At 52.1% G+C, this 14,037-nt stretch overlaps 1 protein-coding gene across 3 annotated transcripts in view; it reads left to right on the top strand.

Moving 5' to 3' along the window:
• Window positions 1-3,510: 3,510 nt before the first annotated feature.
• ABCA3 (ATP binding cassette subfamily A member 3) overlaps window positions 3,511-14,037 on the top strand; it is a 41,220-nt gene continuing 30,693 nt past the window's right edge. Inside the window, exons 1-6 of one of the 3 annotated variants that reach the window (XM_068968291.1) lie at window positions 3,511-3,621; window positions 10,873-11,078; window positions 11,208-11,425; window positions 12,010-12,226; window positions 13,312-13,413; window positions 13,658-13,922. In XM_068968291.1, the coding sequence (XP_068824392.1) occupies window positions 13,360-13,413; window positions 13,658-13,922 (319 nt within the window). In that variant the 5' untranslated portion in view covers window positions 3,511-3,621; window positions 10,873-11,078; window positions 11,208-11,425; window positions 12,010-12,226; window positions 13,312-13,359. Of the gene's footprint in view, window positions 3,622-9,823; window positions 9,862-10,872; window positions 11,079-11,207; window positions 11,426-12,009; window positions 12,227-13,311; window positions 13,414-13,657; window positions 13,923-14,037 lie in introns of those variants that run through there. The other 2 variants (XM_068968292.1, XM_068968293.1) reach the window with 2 other exon arrangements.

Below are 14,037 nucleotides of genomic sequence, written 5' to 3' on the forward strand. Positions count from 1 at the left end.
AAGGAAAGTTATGACCAACCTAGATAGCATATTCAAAAGCAGAGTTATTACTTTGCCAACAAAGGTCCATCTAGTCAAGGCTATGGTTTTTCCAGTGGTCATGTATGGATGTGAGAGTTGGACTATAAAGCAAGCTGAGTGCCGAAGAATTGATGCTTTTGAACTGTGGTGTTGGAGAAGACTCTTGAGAGTCCCTTGGACTGCAAGGAGATCCAACCAGTCCATCCTAAAGGAGATCAGTCCTGGGTGTTCTTTGGAAGGACTGATGTTGAAGCTGAAACTCCAGTACTTTGGCCACCTGATGCAAAGAGCTGACTCATTTGAAAAGACCCTGATGCTGGGAAAGATTGAGGGCAGGAGGAGAAGGGGATGGACAGAGGATGAGATAGTTGGATGGCATCACCGACTCAATGGACATGCGTTTGGGTGGATTCCGGGTGTTTGTGATGGACAGAGAGGCCTGAACCAAATTGAACTGAACTACTGTATAAAAAGACACATATGTAAGCATATGTAGATATATAGATACTATTTGTGCCCCTCAAATGAAATAGAGCTACAATACTACTTTCATTTTGAAAATGTATATAGTATATATACATATATTACTATATATGTCCTGCGTGTATGCTCAGTCACACAGTCCTGTCCGACTCTTTGCAACTCTATGAACTATAGCCTGCCAGGCTCCTCTGTTCATGGGATTTTCCAGGGGAGAATACTGGAGTGGGTTGCCATTTCTTCCTCCAAGGGATCTTCCCGACTCAAGGATCAAATTTGCATCTCTGTGTCTCCTGCACTGGCAGGCAAATTATTTTCCACTGAGCCACCTGGGAAGCCCCACTATATGTCAGCCAGCTATTATGATGACTAGGCTTACTGATGCTTGTAAAGCCACTCGATGATTATGAGTGTCACTATCCACTTTAGGATTTTCCATCAATCTTGAGCAATGTCTGAGCCATACGAACCCAAAGAAGTTTATCATATAACTTTTAGGCATATATCCATGGTATATGAATGTGACTAATTCACATACCAGAGTGTATTAAAGAGCTCAAGAACTTGAACACCTGGGTTCTGGTCTCAGCTCTATTGTGTACTTTGAGGACCATTATATGGATCTCCCAATAGACGAAGACTAGATGGAGCATTTAGGTTTGCCTTGCTTCTTTAGTGGGCCTTCAGCAGAAGGTTGGTGGAATTTTCAGTGATTGGGGGATATGTGTGTGTGTGTGCGCACACATGCATGTTTAGTTATGTCCAACTCTGTGACTCCATAGACTGTAGCCCTCCAGGTTCCACTGTACCTGGAATTTTCCAGGCAAGAATACTGGAGTGGTTGCCAATATTTCCTCCTCTGGGGGATCTTCCCAACCCAGGAATTGAGTCCTGGTCTCCTGGGTCTCCCGCATTAGCAGATGGATTCTTTACCACTAGCGCCACCTGGGAAGCCCTTAGTGATAGTTGAAGTGAGTCAAGAGTCCAGTTTACTGTTGGCAGCTGCTTGCAAACTGGGAGTCCAGAGCCTGGAATCTTTACATGTGACAATTTGCCTTTGCCAGTGACCTTCACACTCTCCCAGTTCATGATTATGAAAATTGATAATAATTACAATAGCAGGCACCCTAACATGATTAAGAACAAAGATATAGAACTCTCTGCAGTTTTCTGCCTTGATCCGCAAGATCATTCTTCTTCTTGTAGCCCCAACCATAAAAGGGAAATTCTGAGTCAGCCAGTTCTGTTTCTGGACTTGGTTATGCAGAACTGTGATCAGGTTTAGAAAGGGGTTGAAAAAACTCATGGAGTAACCAACTTAAGTTAGAAATGGGAAGGATTGGTTCTTGCAATAAAAAAAGATTAAGGAAGAGAAGCAGGGTGAAGAGAAGGACCAGTCATCCAGGTTCACAGAGCTTTTCCCAATACTTTCATTGTGAGGGAAGGGGCCCAGTATACAAGGTAAGATGGGAGAGACAATTTTTAAGATGTTTGTGACATTAATAATCCACTCATTCAGTAATTGCGTTCAATTTTTTTTTTGAATACTCATTACAGAGACCAGTACAGATTAAATCTCTAGTTATATTCTGCTTGTAGATCCCAGGGCATTGCAATCAGCACTTATGGTTTTTCCCATTTCATTTTGAAATACTAAATACCTTTGAGTTTGGTATTAACATTTTAATTGCAGGAATAGGAAATTGAGGTTCACGAACTTTAAGTGCCAGGCCTGCACTAGTTAGGGAATCCGGGCAAGATCTGAAGCCAGGTCGTTGTGGCTTTTTCATTCAATAAATATTTATCAAATGCCTCCTCTGTGCCAGGACCCTAGGATGTCGCCGTGAACTATAAACAACGTCCCTCTTGGAGCCCACCTTCTGGTGAGAGAGACAGAAGAACAGCAAACAAGTAAATAACACCATTTCAGAGAGTGAAATAAGTTCCGAAGTAAAGACGCGGGGCTCTGTGATGCTCCATCGCTAATCCATTAGGAGTCTGGGGGCAGAAGTAAGCTCCCACCACGGGTCATTACTTTACGGTTCAGAGGGTCGTGTCCGCATCCCAGGGGCGCACTCGGAATAGGCAGGAGCCCGGCTGGTCAGCAGACGGCGTCCGGGCTCAGCGACCTCCACCAGGAGCCGCCCGAGACCCAGCCAAGGGCAGCCAGGCAGCCGGCGGCAGGCGGACGTTGGGCCGCGGGAGGATCCCCGGAATCGACGCGCCGCTGGCCGCGCTCACGACTCGGGCAGTCAGGAGCCGAGTAGCCAGCCTCCGGCGACTGTTGGCCCCGCGCCGTCCCCTCCTCGAGCCCCTCCGCCCCCAGTGACCCCGGCCGGGCCTCGGGACCCTCCCGTCCAAGGTGACCCCTAACCCATCCTCACGACTCTCTCGGCTTCCCTCCTGAGGTGACCCTGGCTCTGACTCTCGACCCTCCTGCCTGAGGTAACCCTCGAGGCCTCGCTACCCCATTAATTGCCCCTGGCACTAACGCCACACCCGGGGAGTCTGGGCCGTCCTACCGACCCCACGGCCGTTTTCTAGAAATTTCCACGCCCTCCATGTTCCCCAGGGCCTCGTCTGCGTAGCCGTCTCCTCGCCAGGCCCATGGTGGCAAAGCACCCTTCTAGCGTCGGGAGAAGAGGCCCAGAGCTCAACGAAAGACCGTGCTGGAGAAGAAATGGAGGATGGCCAGGAAAGCCAGAAGTCGGGCAACGAATACTTCAGCTGCCTGGAAATGCATGTGGACCACGCGGTTCTCCTCACCGGTGGACCCCGCACCCAGGCTCCCGCGTCGCGCGCCCCCTGCCGACCGTGTCGCGGTCGCGCGGAACACTGCGCAGGCGCGAACTGAGCGGGGCCGGGGCGGGCCGAGGCGGGTCCGACACCCGCAGGGGCGACCTGCTGCGCATGCGCGAGCCGGCCGGCGCGCCCCCTGCAGGACCCGGGGCGGCCAGGTCCTCAGCCAGACTCTGGTCGCAGGCGCCCCCTCCCCGCCGCGGCGGCCCGGCAGCTGTCAGCAGCGATCGCCGCCGCGAGGCAAGAGCGGAGCCGGGAGCCGAGGCCGGGGACCCCGCGAGAGGGTAGCGCCGGCCGCCGTCGCCCGGGCGCTGAGGGTCGGTGAGTGCAGCCAGGACCCGCATCTCGCGCGAGCTGGCTCGCTGCGCTCTTGGCTTGGGGGCCACTTCCCCGCCCGGGACGCCCTTCGTCCCGCCGGCCGTCCCCGTCCAGGGCCGGGCACCCGGCCGCTCCTGCGAGCCCGCCGCGCCCCTGCCCTGCCTCCGGCCTCCGGCGCCGGGCCAGCAGGTGCATCTCCCCGCAATGCCAGGCCGCCCTGACTCAGGCTGCCCCTCGGCGAGAGCTTTGGGCGTGTCCCCATCCCCGCAGGCAGCTGCCCAAAGCCGCTCCCCTAGGAGAAACTTAACCTTCCCGGAACTAGAACCTCTGCGGAATCCATTGTGCCGAGCCAAGGAGGGTGGACAGACATTTCCTACCTTAAGAGCCGCTGGCCTTCACCCGGCAGACAGTTTGAGCACTTGCTGCGAAAGCCATGCAGCATCCCTGGCCGGGGAGCCGAGGCAGGGCCGCCAAGGATGCTGCTGGCTCATCTCTCGGTGCAGAGATTCCCAGTGTGGGTGGGAATGCATTCTCGTATCGGAGTCCGCCCTGCTCTCCAACCCTCCTTCTCATGAGCCTCGGGGTGGGCGTCCAGTGGTCCACTGTTAGTGGTGGGAGTTGTGTGGGGAACCGAAGGAAGAGGACCTCCTGGTCTAGGTGGAAGGGCCTTCAATAGCCTCGGTGCCCACGGTCAGTCTGTATTTGGCATGAATTTTGTGTTTACCGCACAGAGTCGGACACGACTGAAGTGACTTAGCAGCAGCAGCAGGTATCCTCTCTTTCCTGAAGTAGACTGTAAGCTTCATGAGGGCAGGGGCTGTCTCCTAAAAGAAGGCTTAGGTTGCATGCCTGGTGCATATTTGTCCCTCGAATGAATGCCCCTCCCCACTTCCTGGGACTTTGCCTGATTAAAGACAATTACCTGCTAGGGTTATTTCTGTTTGCTTGCCTCTCTGCCTCCTGAGCTGTGAGCTCCCTGAAGGCACAGAATGGCTCTTGTTGGGGCTTGCGCTCCTAGCACATAGCCAGCACTTTGGCACATGTCAGGCACTCCAGGAACGCTTGTTCAAAGAGTGGATGAGACCTTGGAGCAGTGTGGAGACCCAGGCAGGCGAGGTGCAGGTGGAAGAGTTAGGCTCTTTTTCACCTGAGCACATGCATCACTTGATTCAAAACACTTTGGTGCTGCTTTTTTTAAGATTAAGAATGTTTTCCTTTAAAAAGTTAAGGTCGTTGGAAAAGTAAAAGAAAGGGAAAACAGGTAAAAACTGATGCCATGGGAATCTGCTCCACCTAACTTTTCAGGGTGTTGTTTTTTTTTAATTGAACAGTTGCTTACTTCGTTCAACAAACAGGATGACATCAACCCTTCGCTAAGGTTATCGATCACCATTCTGATGAAACAGCATTTTGGAACAAGACAGGGAGTTCACATTGTTTTATTTTTTTAAGTCACTAGCTTTCCACAGTGTATATGCCAGGAAGTCTCATGGGAACCTGTTTTCAGTTAGTCTCAACTGGGAAGGCCCAGGTAAGACTCCCTAATTGGCAGTTTCTTCTCCAGCCCTACTTCCTGAAATAACAGTAGACTCCTCTGCTCTTGAGGCTTTTTGGGGTGTGGGGGGAGCAGAGCAGTCTAGAACTCTGGGGAGGGTGATAGGTAAGACGCTGTGCACGACTGGGGACCTTGGGATAGAGCTAAAGAAATTAGTTATTCCCAAGTAACTGACCTCAGACAGAATGAGATAAGTGCCACACAGGACATCCAGAAAAGCTGCTGCAAGTGTGCAGAGGTGAAGGGATGGCTTTTGACAAGAACAGAAAGTCTCAACCCTGGCTGCAGGTTAGAATCGCCCAGGAAAGAGTCCCAGGCCCAAACCACAGCACAGAATCTCCAGGGGTGGGCCTCAGGTACTAGTTTCTATCTTAAAGCACTCCAGAAAATTCCGTCATGCAGCCAAGATGAACCCCCAAACCAGTCAGGGTTGTCAGTGGTGGCTGCATGAAGGGGCGAGGACTAGTCTGGGAAATAATAGGAAGGATTTCGGAAAGCAGAGGCTGGAATAGTGGATGATACTCCAAGCCGACAAAAATCACAGAAGGCCTGTGTCCCAGCCCCAGGAAAGCGTTAGGCGATGTCCGTCCCTGTCCTGGGAGACTTGGGCAGTGCCTGTCCCCCTGCCTCGCTGAGTCGTCCGCCACATTTGGAGAGATCTGGAGTCAATGGGCAGAGAGGCACTGTTGCAGGAGCTAATGAGCTTGCTGCCTTGCTTGTTACAGAAAATCCATGGTTGCCTCTCTCGGGATGCTCAGTTGCCTCGTTACCTCGTTTCCTGCACCTCCAGAGGCAGAAGGCTAGTGGGACGGCAAAGCGGACCGAGGCTGCAGCCAAGGTTAAGAGAGTAGGTGATGGCACAGACTTTGTGGAACTCTCTCCTTGTAGCCTCCTCTGGGCCACACCTTTGGTTTAAAAATATACCCCATCACCTGTTGCTGGGAGCTTCAGTGCAAACTCAGAGCCATGTGGTTCTGAGGAGCCCACCACCACAGATCATGGCACTGAGTGTGAGACTCACCAACTAAGACTCCATTCCAGCCACCACATGACCGTGCCCTTGAAGCATGGCCTTGAACCTGGCCTTACAGGGCCCTGGGGCCGTGACCACGCCTTGTAGATTTGTTCCTACCTTATCCGCAGAAGGGCCAATTGTGTGAATAAGTTCTCCAGAAACTCTTTTCCGGGGCACTGCTATATGTAAAAGAGCTGGATCATGCACCACCATATATTTTATTTGCTTATTAGAAAAGAGAGCCATGTGGGCACTTCCCCGGTGATTCAGTGGTTAAGACTCCACAGGGTCATGAGTTTGATCCCTTGTCAAGGAACTGAGATCCCACATGCCATGCAGTGGCAGAGCCAAAAAATAGGTGAATACATTAAAATTTTAAAGATAGCCATATGCTACTGTCCTGAATATCATGGACGTAGAAGCACGTACAAATACAGACCTATTAAATGGATGAGAGGCAAAGTGAACATGATTAATTTTTTCAGTAGTGCGAAATCTATTGCACAAATGTGTGCTGTTCCTAAAAGAGAGCCAGGTGATCAAGTCTACATCCCGTTTATGAACTCTTGGTGAGGCCTGAGCCCAGCGTCTGCAAGTCTGGTTCTGAGTTCCCTGTATGTCAGTTCCTGGTTTTCTAGCGGTCCACAGTGAACTTCAGGAAGGCACGCAGACTGTGCTGTGCGCCTGATACTTACTTGTCAATCCCAGCCACCAGTTGTGCCAGAGCTCTTGATGAATCTGGGCTGGTGAGTGTTCAGGGGCTCTCAGGTGTGGGGTAGACATTCTGGCTCCCAAAGCTTTTGCTGTTCGGGTACAAGTGTTCATGTGACGGTGCTCTTTCCGCATCTGTGGCAATACTGTCACGCGCTGGGGTAAACATCCCCAGACTCTGTGCTCATAAATGCTGTGTTCTCGGCACAGGTTATTCTGAAAAGCTGTAACTCACGCATCTTCACCTTTTCCTTGAAGGGATAGATTTGAGCACATTGGCTTAAAACCGGTAAGCTGACTGACAGTCTGCTGCACTCCTTTGTCACTAGAGAAAAAAGAAAGAGATTTCCAGGTCTGAAACTTCTCATGAAAGAAAACGTATATTTCCTTTTTAAGTTCTAAGTGCTCACAATAGATGCTCACCAAATCACTGCAAAGTATCATCGAGCTTTGGCTCTTTAAGGGTCTGCTTAAAGCCACGATATCCCGAAGTGTGTAAACTCTAACACACCTGAGAGACGTCAAGTAAGCCAGCAGGCAAGGGCCCATTATCACCCACATGTCACAGAGTGATGACAGAGCCCCTCTTCCATCAGGGAGCCACAGCCATTGACACGCAGACCAGCAAGAGTGCCAGGGTGCATCCATGGATTAAATATTAGTAAAACCAAATTTTTCCTCATTTCTTAAGTAGGATTTCTCACCATTCCTTTACTCCAGATTGTCTTTCCCATCGAGCTTGAAGACCAGCAGTGGGGCTCACTGGTGGGAACCATCCTCTATACATATGCCTACTGTTTTCAGCCTGATTTTTTTATGTTGCTTGTTGGTATTGGGACATTCACCTGTGGAATCCACTGAGTCAGATATTTTCACAATTGAAAGATCACTTAAAAGATCTTTTACTGGGTAAAAGATTAAGCGAAATAGAACACCCTCGAGCGGAATTACAGCACTTCTGGATACCTTTCTACCCACTCTCGGCCCCTACCCAGGTTCCACCCCAGTGCCCTTCCTGGCAGAGAGTCCCAAGGCCTTGGTTGACTGCCCTTCCTGGTTCAGTCCCTGCCACTCTTCCCCCGCCACTCAGAGTTACTTTCTGTTCCCCACTGCTGCTGCTGCTGCTAAGTCACTTCAGTCGTGTCCGACTCTGTGCTACCCCATAGACAGCAGCCCACCAGGCTCCTCCGTCCCTGGGATTCTCCAGGCAAGAACACTGGAGTGGGTTGCCATTTCCTTCTCCAATGCATGAAAGTGGAAAGTGAAAGAGAAGTCACTCAGTCGTGTCTGACTCCTAGTGACTCCATGGACTGCAGCCCACCAGGCTCCTCCGTCCACGGGATTTTCCAGGCAAGAGTACTGGAGTGGGGTGCCATTGCCTTCTCTGTCTGTTCCCTACACACACTGTTTAATTTCTCCAGAATCCTATAATGCCCTCCCCACCCCAAGGAAACTGGTCTCCTGTGTAACCTCCTGTGAGCCTTCCCAGAGCCACACACTCACAAACACACACACACACACACACAAACACACACACAGAATCCAGAGCTCCTCCAGAATCACCGTGATGCTTCATTTGGCTTTAGCTGTAGCGATCACAGGTGGCGCTAGTGGTAAAGAAGCTGCCTGCCAATGCAGGAGACACAAGAGACGTGGGTTCTGTCCCTGGGTTGGGAAGAACCCCTGGAGGAGGGCATGGCAACCCACTCCAATATTCTTGCCTGGAAAATTCCATGGACAGAGGAACCTGGCGGGCTATACATAGTCCATGGGGGCTGCAAAAGAGTTGAACACAACTTTTCAGAACACAATCTGAAGCAACTCAGCACGTAGCGATTACAGTCCATGCGAGCATTTGCAGACTGTGAACTCCTTGGGTTAAGAACACTGAGTTTCATTTCCGAATCCTTAGTACCTGGTATAAGTGCCCACCACACATAAGCACTTAGCAAATGTTTGCTGGATGAGTAAATGTTTTTTTGCTTTGTATATCCTGCAAGGCTGCAGGGTCTGCCAGCATACAATTAAGTACTCTCATGCCTTCTTCAGTGGGTACACACATAGGCTTAAAACCACTGACTGTTGTGGGCTCCCTGTGTCCATCAGGAAATGCTTTCCCAGCTGGGATGGGTCCTTGCCCACCTTGGTCCTCAGGAAAAGTGCCAAGACCCAGCCAATATCACCAACAAGGCCACCTCTCTCTGTTCTGCGTCTGAGTTCAAGAGGGCAGAGCCGTGACTGTCTGCTCTCCATAACGGGGGGGATCTCACACTTTGGCCTTGATGAGACCCCTCCCACCCAGCCATGCCTCCCTCCACGCCTGTGCAGACTTGGCTTCCGTGGAAGGAGAGGTGCCAAGCTTGGGACATACCAGAACATGAGATGGAACGCTATGTGCCTGGCCCCAGGGGCCTGTCCACTTCTTGCTGGCCTTGATGCCTGCTTGGCAGCGACCTTCTCCAGAAGTGTTTTGTTGTTGTTTAGTGGCTAAGTTGTGTCCGACTCTTCATGACTCCATGGACTGTAGCCCGCCAGGCTCCGCCATGGAATTTCCCAGGCAAGAATACTTCCCACCATTCTGTTCTGTGTATGCAGAGATAACAGCTTCTTTTGCTTGGATGCATAGAAACTGGAGGACATATTCAAGCCCATAATGAAAAAGTCCCCAAAGCAGGAAGGGAGGTGTTGGGACTTAGCACGTGCTGGCATGCACCCGACACGGTGCTCCCAAACTGGGACATGGTTTTCAGAGGGACCTGGTACACCCTCGAGAGCATGCTCAGGAGTGAGCAGCCCACGGCTGTACTCACTCTGAACCAGCTCAATTGCTCACCTGAAAAGCAAACACTGAAATAGTCAATGATTTGTGTAATGTTTAATGTTTTAACAGTAAGCAAACAAGCCTTTCCGTGGTAAAAAGAGCTTTCCCTTCCTTCGCTGGCTCCGTCCTGGGAGGTGTGAGGTGAGCCCAGTGAGAAGTTCTCAGATGCTCTTGAGGGGCTCTGCGGGCAGAGCCTGGAGTGGACCCACCTGGCCTGGTTCTGGATCCCAGCGCTGCCCCCACCCCCACCCCCCAGCCACTTCTGGGAGACTCTGAGTGCCGTGGCCTCAAGTGTTTTGAGGAACTTGAACTTCCTTTCCTCGTGTACATTTACTTTCATAACCAGAAAGCTTCCCAGATTTTGTAATTCTGGGAATCTCCTCCTTTAAATTCCTTTTCCACTCAGACAGAGCAGACCACTGGTATGGCACTCAGGGAGACTTCAGATGGAGCCAGGCCAGCGCAGAGCCATGTGGGGAGACAGAAATACATACGATGGGACTCCCCTGGTGGTCTAGTGGCTAGGACTCTGCACTCCCAATGCAGGGGGACCAGGGTCAGTACCTGATCAGGGAGCTAGATCCCACAGCTGAAACTGAAAAAGATCCCGCGTGCTGCAACTAAGACCCGGTACAGCCAAATATATTAATTAAAAAAAGAAATACATATGATGTCTGTTATGGTAGTGAGGCTCCAGGGATATGCTTTCTTTTTGATTTCCAGTGTTAGGTTCTGGGAGAAATGTGTACAGATTTTACAGTGGTGTTTGCTGCTTTTAGGGTACATAAGATTGTAGGGGTTTCCATGGTAAAAACAGACCAGGAGGGTGGGATCCTGGGACAGTCGCTTCCTCCTCATCTGAGAAAGGAGGAGGGTACCAGAGCCAGGGCTGGGTTAGGAAGTTCTGAAATATAAAAGAATAGGAAAGGAAAGTCTCTCATGGTTTGGCACTAGGAGAGAGAACACAGTGCCTCGCCAGAGTTCTCGGTTTCCGCGAATCCAAGTTTCTTTGATAGTATTTGGTTCTGCTGAAGTAAACCTGCTTGTGATCTCTTTTGCACTTTGATTTTCTAACTCAGTGAAAGGTGTTTTATGATTATTTTTTTATTTTTTGAATTATGCCCTGGCGCCCACCCCTCCATTTGCCCAAAGGTGCCGGAGCGTCATGCCAGCAAGCCCCAGGCCCCTCCCGATGTCCCATGAGGTATCCGTGCTCCCGAGCTCCAAGGTCAGCCCTCTGCACTTAAGAGGCCTGCCAGCCCCACCCCAGAGCCGTCCACGCGGGGCCACCTCCTCCCAGCCAGACCTCCCGTAGCCCCAGAGGACAGCCTCAGCCAGGAGCCGCTGCCGGGACTCAGGTCAGTTCCCTGGCGCCACTGTCCGGGGTTGTTCTCATGGGAAGCTAGACGGGCTGTCTCTCTGCCTTCCCAGCCCCCTGCGCCTGGAGAGGTGGAATTAGGCCTGGGGACGTGTCCTTTCTTGGCCAGACCTTTCCAGAAAAGGAAGTCGTCGACTCCTCTGTCCAGAAGACGTCTTTGAACTGTGACCTTTTCACCCTCCGCTCTTGGTCGAGGAGCGATCGTCTTGGCCACACCAGGCGCCCGTCAGCCAGCCGTGCGGATGACCAGCCTCCCTGGAGGCACTCCTTCCCCAGCTTAGCCTGAACCAATTCTTGAAACTGATCACAGACCGCAGGCCTTCGTGGGTAACGCTACACAACTACTCTATTATCAATGGTCTACGATTTCTCTTAAGACAGGTTTTGCAGCTTGTTAATTCTAAAAGAATTCGGATGACTTACTAAGTTGCTGCTTAATAGGACTTCGTACTATTTTAGCTTTTATCGCTTAGCGTATTTTTTAAGTTAATTTGTAAATAACTTCTTACAGTTGTGTTTTCTATTAATATTTATTGAGTGCCCTTTAAAGCATACATTTTGAGGAACTACCATTAGACAGATACGGACAGCCACATTTTTTTTTTTTAAGCAAGAGTTTAATTTTAAAAAGAGCTTTCCTGAAAATGATTTTCAACTAACTGGAGACAAAAGTAAAACTGGCTGTTTCAGAAAACAAACGAGCTCTCGCTCCGTGAGCACTGGGTCTGGAGGTGGGTTACCTGGGCTGTAGTGCTGAAGGGGGTTAACTAGGGAAGGATTTTCCAGCCATTTGTCCGAGTCTCCCTTGCGTCCTGAGCCCCCTGATGGACGGTGTTGGGTCTGTATGAGTGTGGAGCTGGCTGGTCGCACGCAGGACTCTTCCTGTGAGTCATGGGGGCTTCTCCCCACAGGCAGGACCAGGAGCTGTGAAGGGCCCCTCTGTGCTCGAGCTGCGTCCTTGGCGTGGACAGTGACCAGGAGCTCTCGGGTCGCCCTCCTCTGCTGCCCTCACCACCCACCTTAGGTCCAGCCTCAGCCTTCAGGCCCGCGGCTTCTGGAACCACGTGCTTCTAGCCACAGGCATCCTGGGGCCTTCCTGAACTCCTCCGACCCCCTCCTTCTCTAGAGGTTAGTGTGCTCTGTGTCTCTGCTTCTCACACTGCAGTCTCAGAAGGCGAATTTCCCTCAATCCAGGGAGAGCTTGATAAGCCTCTGTTCTTGTTTCTGCTGTCACTGTGTTTGGTGATCCATCTCGCATCAGATTCTCCCAGTTCCATGTGCTGGATTTAAATTAGAACATTCGGAGTGGGATGGGTTGGAGTGGGAGGAGGTTTGAGAGGGAGAAGGAGAGGACATAGGTATACTTACGGCCGATTGACGTTTTTGTTCAGCAGAAAGCACCATGACACTGTAAGGCAGTTATCCTCCAGTTAAAAAAATGTCAACTTTCACAAGTGACTGAGAGTAGTTCTCTCTAGAGGAAAGTGGTCAGTGTTGTCAGGAGGAGGCCCGCAGGCCACTACTCACAGTTAAGGCAGGAAAAACTGGTCCTTGGGGCTCCAGGCGGGAGAGCACGCGCCCTCCGGCCACCTGTGTGTCCTGCGGTGTCTGCTCCCGGATCAGGGCCCTCACCGCTCCCCCACAGCCCTCTCCAGCTCTCAGACATCAGCCCACAGCCAGGACTCTGAGCTGACTTTGCTTTTACTGTCCTAGGATGGTGGAGAGTAAAGCATCAGGGCTGGGATTGCGTCGGCCTGAGTTTCGGCCAAGAAACTGCACATTCAGGGACTTCCTTGGTGGTCCAGTGGCTAAGACTCTGCGTTCTGAATGCAGGGGGCCCAGGTTCAATCCCCGGTTAGGAAACTAGATCCCGTATGCCACAACTGAGACCTGGCATATCCCTATAAATTTTTAAAAAAAGAAAAAAGAAACAGCACATTCATATCAACTGCAGAGAACGTATGAATAGCGTTCATCACAATTGCCACTCTGGTGGTCACGGTGCATCTGGTTCCAAAAGAAACTAAGTCAGCTTCCTAACAGGATGTGTGTTCCTGGAACTCACAGAATAGGACAGAACAGACCTGGTGCCCTCTTCTCCAGGAGCTGGTCTGAGTCAGGCTGGGACACAAACAGGTGCTGAGGGCCTGTGTCTCATGACCGACTGTCCCCCCACCTCCCACCTTCCACCAACACCATTCTCGTCTCACCAGCACCCTGACCCTGTCTTTGATCCATGACTAGTGGCCCCTCCAGCAAGGATGGCGGTGCTCAGGCAGCTGGCGCTGCTGCTCTGGAAGAACTATACGCTGCAGGTGGGCCCGGCTCTGTGGGTGCTGTGCGGGGCAAGGGGCCCAGTGGAGGGGCATCGGTGGGAGGGGCTGTGGGGCCCTCCACCTCCAGCCGAGGGGGTGGTGAGGGGCCCGGTGGAGGGGCATCGGTGGGAGGGGCTGTGGGGCCCTCCACCTCCAGCTGAGGGGGTGGTGAGAGGCCTGGTGGAGGGACATCGGTGGGAGGGGCTCTGGTGCTCCCTCACCCCGCGGTCCCGTCTCTCCCCAGAAGCGGAAGGTCCTGGTGACCCTCTTGGAGCTCTTTCTGCCCCTTCTGTTCTCTGGGATCCTGATCTGGCTCCGCCTGAAGATACAGTCAGAGAACGTGCCCAATGCCACCCTCTACCCCAGCCAGTCCATCCAAGAGCTACCCCTCTTCTTCAGCTTTCCTCCCCCGGGGGCCACCTGGGAGCTGGCCTACATCCCATCCCAAAGTGAGGCGGTGCGCACGGTGGTGGAGAACGTGCAGAGGGCGCTGGTGATCAACCTGCGAGGTGCGGTGTCCGGGTCGCAGTGGGCGGGGGTCCATAGCGCGGCTAGGCTTGGGCCTCAGGGCAGGCCTGGTGGTGCAGGAGCCGGGCAGCGGCTGGGTGGACCCCGCCACCCCCA

The sequence above is a fragment of the Capricornis sumatraensis genome, chromosome 3, assembly GCF_032405125.1.
Source record: "Capricornis sumatraensis isolate serow.1 chromosome 3, serow.2, whole genome shotgun sequence".
In the NCBI taxonomy this organism is placed as follows: Eukaryota; Metazoa; Chordata; class Mammalia; order Artiodactyla; family Bovidae; genus Capricornis; species Capricornis sumatraensis.